General features: G+C 56.9%; 1 protein-coding gene across 1 annotated transcript in view; it reads left to right on the top strand.

Moving 5' to 3' along the window:
- The window catches only part of LOC132532702 (uncharacterized), a 5,933-nt gene extending 2,084 nt beyond the window's left edge, over positions 1-3,849 (top strand). The window contains exon 2 of the mRNA XM_060171013.1: positions 3,773-3,849. Within this exon, the coding sequence (XP_060026996.1) occupies positions 3,773-3,849 (77 nt within the window). The remainder of the gene's footprint in view (positions 1-3,772) is intronic.
- Positions 3,850-7,784: the final 3,935 nt, after the last annotated feature.

Genomic DNA, 7,784 nt, shown 5'->3' with positions numbered 1-7,784 from the left:
ACTGAAACCATCTCGCCCTTTGCCATGATTCAGCTCTGTGTGGTCTTCATAATACTGACCTGTGGCCAGGCTCAGAGCCTGAGCAAATGACAAAAAGAATGACAAAACCTGCACCGCACTCTGTAGGACTGATCATAATGGGACAAGCAGTAGCAGTCATGCAGAATTTTTCAGGAGGCCCCAATAGGAAGAAATGTTTCCCCTTTATCTACACCACTTCCTTTAGTGTTCCCCCTAAAATATAGAGAAAGATTGCTGCTTCCCACAGCGGAGGGGCCACCTTACACAGCATAATTAATAAATGGGAAGTTCTGGTACCTGCCTAGATACAATGGGCCTTTTAATCTCCCACCCACCACTGTGCTCCCACTTCTCATGCAGGAATAGCACAGGAGAGCCTAGGTCACACAGTGAGCACACAAAGAAGATGGATTCCAGCTGGAGAGCTGAACATCATGGAGAGGCCGGCCAGGTCAGCACCACCTTGGTGCCTTCTCAGTAAGGGATAAAACAAAACTCCTTCATCAAACAATGGAACAGATTTTATGAAAAATGGGCTGCTCAATTTGTTTAAGGCCCCTAGAAACATAACAAGCTGGAACTTTCTATGAACCATTGGCTTCTGAGGCACAGGGGCAAGAGGATGGCATAAACATACAGGCAGAATATTCATCTTAATCAATAGGACATGTGCCTAGCACACAGGTACAGGAAAAACAAAAGACACAGAAACGGTGCTGTGACCTCTAGGGAGGAAAGTGCCCCTGGAATGTGACTGTTCCACAAAGCAGGAGGTGTTCCCTACCTGTGCTGTTTTTACTTGGTGATTTTTGTTTGAATAATCAATACCTTGGTGATTTTTGTTTGAATGATCTAAGCCTTTTGAGACTATAAAAATAAAGTTCTGCTTGAGTGTGACAGAGACGTCTGCTTGAGCTTGATTCAGCATCAACCCGCTCGTCTCTCATTCTTCATTCTTGCCCGACGCCCCTCCTCCTCCAGGCTGACCCACATAGCCTGCTGGGCCTGGCCCCCGCAAGAAGGGAAGCCGTAAAGGAAGAGAAAGATAAACACCTACAGCACTGCTTCACTGCTTGTGAAGCTTCCCCTGCAGGGGCTTGAACCCAGGTCTTTGAGCATGGCGATGTGTGTGCTTAGCCAAGTGCACCACTGCTCAGTCCCAAAATATAGTATTTTGATTCCTGCGGACCTAAAACCTTTTATTTTTGTAACTGTTACCAGGGTTATCAGTGGGGCTCGGTGCCTACACAATGAATCCACCGCTCCTGGTGGCCCTTGCCCCCCTTTTTACTCGACAGAACAGAGAAATTGAGAGAGGAGCACTACTTCACCACTCATGACCCCCACACAACCCACAGATGGGGACTGGCGATCTGAACAGGATCTCGGCAAAGTGTGCTCAGCCAGGCGCCCACTGCCTGGCCCCAGAGACTGTCTCCTTCTGCGGGCCCCTGGGAAGACTGCAGGCGGCTAGTTACAACACTGTCTCCAAAAGGGTCAAAGTGTGCAGCGTCCGTGGGACGGCGGGCGTCTGGGCGAAAGTTTAACTAGCTGCCCTAATTCTCAGCCCAAGGACTGAACTCACTGTACTTTGGACCACTTCTGTGGCTGGGGTAATACTCACTGCTGGCCTGTTTGGGGCAATTGCTGTGATTGGAGTGGAGTCAACAGGTTGTTTTAGGCTGTCAGAACATCAGAGGGATTAAACTGCGAGGCTCCCATACAACGGGAATGGGGAAGGGAGGCACTGAAGGTTTCAGCATAATACAGCAGGGGCCAGCTGGTGGACACCTGGTTAAGCACACACATTACAAGGCCGACTTTATACTGTTGCAACAACTGCAACACACCGGGCGACACAGGTCATCTCCGAGATCAGTCCTGGTCCGGTTACTGAGTACCAGCCACTGCAGGCAGTGAAAAGCAGTGTCACTTAGAGCAAATAAATGGGGTTTACAGTCAACAATATTTACATACTTCCCTATACCTGGCAGCTACTCTGATCCAGCTTTCTGGTCCTTTTTCCAACTCTGACACCATCTCCCCAGACAACAACCTGGATCCACCTGCATGTTAGCTGTCAGGCTCAGGCAAAAACTAGTAAAGTCATGGGCCCCTTGGAATAGACCTAAAACAGACCTACTAGCTTTTTCCAAAATGGAGACCAAAATCTTCATCTGCAATATTCCGGCCTTTAGGTTCATGATTAGTCATCAATTTGTTTGGCTTTGTATGTTAACTCTTTTTTAGCCACCAGGTTCCAGATGCCAGCATGATGCCAACCAGACTTTCCTGGACAGACAACCCCACCAATGTGTCCTGGAGCTCTGCTTCCCCAGAGCCCTGCCCCACCAGGGAAAGAGAGAGACAGGCTGGGAGTGTGGATCCACCTGTCAACACCCATGTTCAGTGGGGAAGCAGTTACAGAAGCCAGACCTTCCACCTTCTGCATCCCACAGTGACCCTGGGTCCATGCTCCCAGAGGGATAGAGAATGGGAAAGCTATCAGGGGAGGGGGTGGGATACGGAGTTCTGGTGGTGGGAATTGTGTGGAGTTGTACCACTCTTATCCTATGGTCTTGTCAATATTTCCATTTTATAAATAAAATTAAAGAAAACTGAAAAAAAAAAAAAAGGTAGTGTCATTTAGTACTCATGACAACAAATGTAGCTATTTTAGATGCGAAAACTTACATTCAGAGAAGTACAAATTAACTTACTACACGTGGACTAGTATTTGAAGGGACCAGGCCATGGCACACCTGGTTAAGCACATGTATTCACACACACAAGGACTGGGGTTCAAGCCCCTGGTCCGCACCCAGGGGGTAGCTTCACAAGTGCTGAAGCAGGACTGCAGAACCTGTCTCTCCTCTCAATTTCTGTTCCATCAAATAAAATGAAGTTTAAACATAGTGTTTGGTTTCAGTGCTGGTGTGTGGTTTTGCCACCTTGGAGCTGTCATTTCAGAGAGACAGAGAAGGCAGCAATTCTGGAGGCTCCCGTTGCCTTGGCACCCCAGGTGCTGGGGATTGACCCACTTGCTCACGTGGGCAGGGGGTGTGCAGCACTGCCATCAGCTTAAAAATATTTTAAAATATTTTAGTTATTAATGAGAGGGATCGATAGGAGGAGAGAGAAGGAACCAGACATCACTCTGGTCCATGTGCTGACGGAGATTGAACTCAGGACCTCCTGCTTGAGAGCCCAACACTTTATCCATTGCGCCACCTCCTGGACCACTAGGTCAACAGGACTGCTTTCTTGCCTCTAGGGTTACTGCTGGGGCTTGGTGCTGCACCACCAATCCACAGCTCCTGGAGGCTATTTTTTCCCGTTTGTTGCCCTTGTTATTTATCGTTGTTGTTGTTATTGGTGTTGTTGGATAGCACAGAGAAATCAAGAGAGGGGGGAAGACAGAGAGGAGAGACAGACACCTGCAGACCTGCTTCACCACTTGTGAGGCAACCCCCATGCAGGTGGAGAGCTGGGGGCTTGAACCAGGACCCATAACCCGGTTCTTGCGCTTCACGCCACGTGTGTTTAACCTGCTGCACTACCACCTGCCCCCCTTATCTTTATTTATTGGATAGAACAGCCAGAAATTGGGAGGTGAGGGGGCGATAGGAGGAGACACTCCTGCAGCCCTGCTTCACCACTTGTGAAGCTATCCCATTGCAGGTGATCGAACCCGGGTCCTTGTGCGCAGTGACATTGTAACACGGAAGATGAGTGCCCACCTGGGCCCCAGGCAGCCGCGTTCATCCTGTATACCTCGACGGGGTCCTGGTGCCCCGAGTGCAGAGTAAGAAGCGGGCACAGGGCTAAATGAGCAACATGACGCGTGGTGCAATCAGGTGTGAGCGGCGTGCAAGCAGGTGTGAGCGGCGTGCAAGCAGGTGTGAACGGCGTGCCCATGCACACAGACAGCACCTGGGGGTGAGACAGGTGTGAGCAGTGTGCCCATGCACACAGACAGCAGCTGGGGGTCAGGCAGGTGTGAGCGGTGTGCCCATGCACACAGACAGCAGCTGGGGGTCAGGCAGGTGTGAGCGGTGTGCCCATGCACACAGACAGCAGCTGGGGGTCAGGCAGGTGTGAGCGGTGTGCCCATGCACACAGACAGCAGCTGGGGGTCAGGCAGGAGTGAGCCATGTGTCCATGCACACAGACAGCAGCTGTGGGTCAGGCAGGTGTGAGCGGTGTGCCCATGCACACAGGACAGCAGCTGGGGGTCAGGCAGGTGTGAGCGGCGTGTCCATGCACACAGGACAGCAGCTGGGGGTCAGGCAGGTGTGAGCGGTGTGCCCATGCACACAGACAGCAGCTGGGGGTCAGGCAGGTGTGAGCGGCGTGTCCAAGCACACAGACAGCAGCTGGGGGTCAGGCAGGTGTGAGCGGTGTGTCCATGCACACAGGACAGCAGCTCGGGGTCAGGCAGGTGTGAGCGGCCTGCCCATGCACACAGACAGCAGCTGGGGGTCAGGCAGGTGTGAGCGGCGTGTCCATGCACACAGACAGCAGCTGGGGGTCAGGCAGGTGTGAGCGGCGTGTCCATGCACACAGACAGCAGCTGGGGGTCAGGCAGGAGTGAGCGGCGTGTCCATGCACACAGGACAGCAGCTGGGGGTCAGGCAGGTGTGAGCGGCGTGTCCATGCACACAGGACAGCAGCTGGGGGTCAGGCAGGTGTGAGCGGTGTGCCCATGCACACAGGACAGCAGCTGGGGGTCAGGCAGGTGTGAGCCATGTGTCCATGCACACAGACAGCAGCTGGGGATCAGGCAGGTGGGAGTGGCGTGCCCATGCACACAGGACAGCAGCTCGGGGTCAGGCAGGTGTGAGCGGCGTGCCCATGCACACAGGACAGCAGCTGGGGGTCAGGCAGGTGTGAGCCATGTGTCCATGCACACAGGACAGCAGCTGGGGGTCAGGCAGGTGTGAGCGGTGTGTCCATGCACACAGGACAGCAGCTGGGGTTCAGGCAGGTGTGAGCGGCGTGTCCATGCACACAGAAAGCAGCTGGGGGTCAGGCAGGTGTGAGCCATGTGTCCATGCACACAGGACAGCAGCTCGGGGTCAGGCAGGTGTGAGCGGTGTGCCCATGCACACAGGACAGCAGCTGGGGGTCAGGCAGGTGTGAGCCATGTGCCCACGCACACAGACAGCAGCTGGGGATCAGGCAGGTGTGAGCGGCGTGCCCATGCACACAGGACAGCAGCTGGGGGTCAGGCACGTGTGAGCGGTGTGCCCATGCACACAGGACAGCAGCTGGGGGTCAGGCAGGTGTGAGCCATGTGTCTATGCACACAGGACAGCAGCTGGGGGTCAGGCAGGTGTGAGCGGCGTGTCCATGCACACAGACAGCAGCTGGGGATCAGGCAGGTGGGAGCGGCGTGCCCATGCACACAGGACAGCAGCTGGGGGTCAGGCAGGTGTGAGCCATGTGTCTATGCACACAGGACAGCAGCTCGGGGTCAGGCAGGTGTGAGCGGCGTGTCCATGCACACAGATAGCAGCTGGGGGTCAGGCAGGTGTGAGCCATGTGTCCATGCACACAGACAGCAGCTGGGGGTCAGGTAGGTGTGAGCGGCATGCCCATGCACACAGGACAGCAGCTGGGGGTCAGGCAGGTGTGAGCCATGTGTCCATGCACACAGGACAGCAGCTGGGGGTCAGGCAGGTGTGAGCGGCGTGTCCATGCACACAGACAGCAGCTGGGGGTCAGGCAGGTGTGAGCGGTGTGTCCATGCACACAGGACAGCAGCTCGGGGTCAGGCAGGTGTGAGCGGCGTGCCCATGCACACAGGACAGCAGCTGGGGGTCAGGCAGGTGTGAGCCATGTGTCCATGCACACAGACAGCAGCTGGGTGTCAGGCAGGTGTGAGCAGTGTGCCCACGCACACAGATAGCAGCTGGGGGTCAGGCAGGTGTGAGCCATGTGCCCACGCACACAGACAGCAGCTGGGGGTCAGGCAGGTGTGAGCGGCGTGTCCATGCACACAGACAGCAGCTGTGGGTCAGGCAGGTGTGAGCGGTGTGTCCATGCACACAGGACAGCTGCTCGGGGTCAGGCAGGTGTGAGCGGTGTGCCCATGCACACAGGACAGCAGCTGCGGGTCAGGCAGGTGTGAGCCATGTGTCCATGCACACAGACAGCAGCTGGGGGTCAGGCAGGTGTGAGCCATGTGTTCATGCACACAGGACAGCAGCTGGGGGTCAGGCAGGTGTGAGCCATGTGTCCATGCACACAGGACAGCAGCTGGGGGTCAGGCAGGTGTGAGCGGCGTGTCCATGCACACAGACAGCAGCTGGGGATCAGGCAGGTGTGAGCGGTGTGCCCACGCACACAGGACAGCAGCTGGGGGTCAGGCAGGTGTAAGCGGCATGCCCACACACACAGACAGCAGCTGGGGGTCAGGCAGGTGTGAGCGGTGTGCCCATGCACACAGGACAGCAGCTGGGGGTCAGGCAGGTGTGAGCCATGTGTCCATGCACACAGGACAGCAGCTGGGGGTCAGGCAGGTGTGAGCGGCGTGCCCATGCACACAGGACAGCAGCTGGGGGTCAGGCAGGTTTGAGCCATGTGTCCATGCACACAGGACAGCAGCTCGGGGTCAGGCAGGTGTGAGCGGTGTGTCCATGCACACAGACAGCAACTGGGGGTCAGGCAGGTGTGAGCGGTGTGTCCATGCACACAGACAGCTGCTGGGGGTCAGGCAGGTGTGAGCGGTGTGTCCATGCACACAGGACAGCAGCTCGGGGTCAGGCAGGTGTGAGCGGCGTGTCCATACACACAGGACAGCAGCTGGGGGTCAGGCAGGTGTGAGCGGCGTGCCCATGCACACAGACAGCAGCTGGGGGTCAGGCAGGTGTGAGCGGCGTGCCCATGCACACAGGACAGCAGCTCGGGGTCAGGCAGGTGTGAGCGGCCTGCCCATGCACACAGGACAGCAGCTGGGGGTCAGGCAGGTGGGAGCGGCGTGTCCATGCACACAGACAGCAGCTGGGGGTCAGGCAGGTGTGAGCGGTGTGCCCATGCACACAGGACAGCAGCTGGGGGTCAGGCAGGTGTGAGCGGCGTGTCCATGCACACAGGACAGCAGCTGTGGGTCAGGCAGGTGTGAGCCATGTGTCCATGCACACAGACAGCAGCTGGGGGTCAGGCAGGTGTGAGCGGTGTGTCCATGCACACAGGACAGCAGCTCGGGGTCAGGCAGGTGTGAGCGGCGTGCCCATGCACACAGGACAGCAGCTGGGGGTCAGGCAGGTGTGAGCGGCGTGCCCATGCACACAGGACAGCAGCTGGGGGTCAGGCAGGTGTGAGCCATGTGTCCATGCACACAGACAGCAGCTGGGGGTCAGGCAGGTGTGAGCCATGTGTCCATGCACATAGACAGCAGCTGGGGATCAGGCAGGTGGGAGCGGCGTGCCCATGCACACAGGACAGCAGCTCGGGGTCAGGCAGGTGTGAGCGGCGTGTCCATGCACACAGACAGCAGCTGGGGGTCAGGCAGGTGTGAGCGGTGTGTCCATGCACACAGGACAGCAGCTGGGGGTCAGGCAGGTGTGAGCGGCGTGTCCATGCACACAGACAGCAGCTGGGGGTCAGGCAGGTGTGAGCGGTGTGCCCATGCACACAGGACAGCAGCTCGGGGTCAGGCAGGTGTGAGCGGCGTGCCCATGCACACAGGACAGCAGCTGGGGGTCAGGCAGGTGTGAGCCATGTGTCCATGCACACAGACAGCAGCTGGGGGTCAGGCT

The sequence above is a fragment of the Erinaceus europaeus genome, chromosome 14 (assembly GCF_950295315.1).
Source record: "Erinaceus europaeus chromosome 14, mEriEur2.1, whole genome shotgun sequence".
Classification (NCBI taxonomy): domain Eukaryota; kingdom Metazoa; phylum Chordata; class Mammalia; order Eulipotyphla; family Erinaceidae; genus Erinaceus; species Erinaceus europaeus.
The sequence above is the reverse complement of the archived record's forward strand: the minus strand, read 5'-3'. Positions and strand labels throughout refer to the sequence as shown.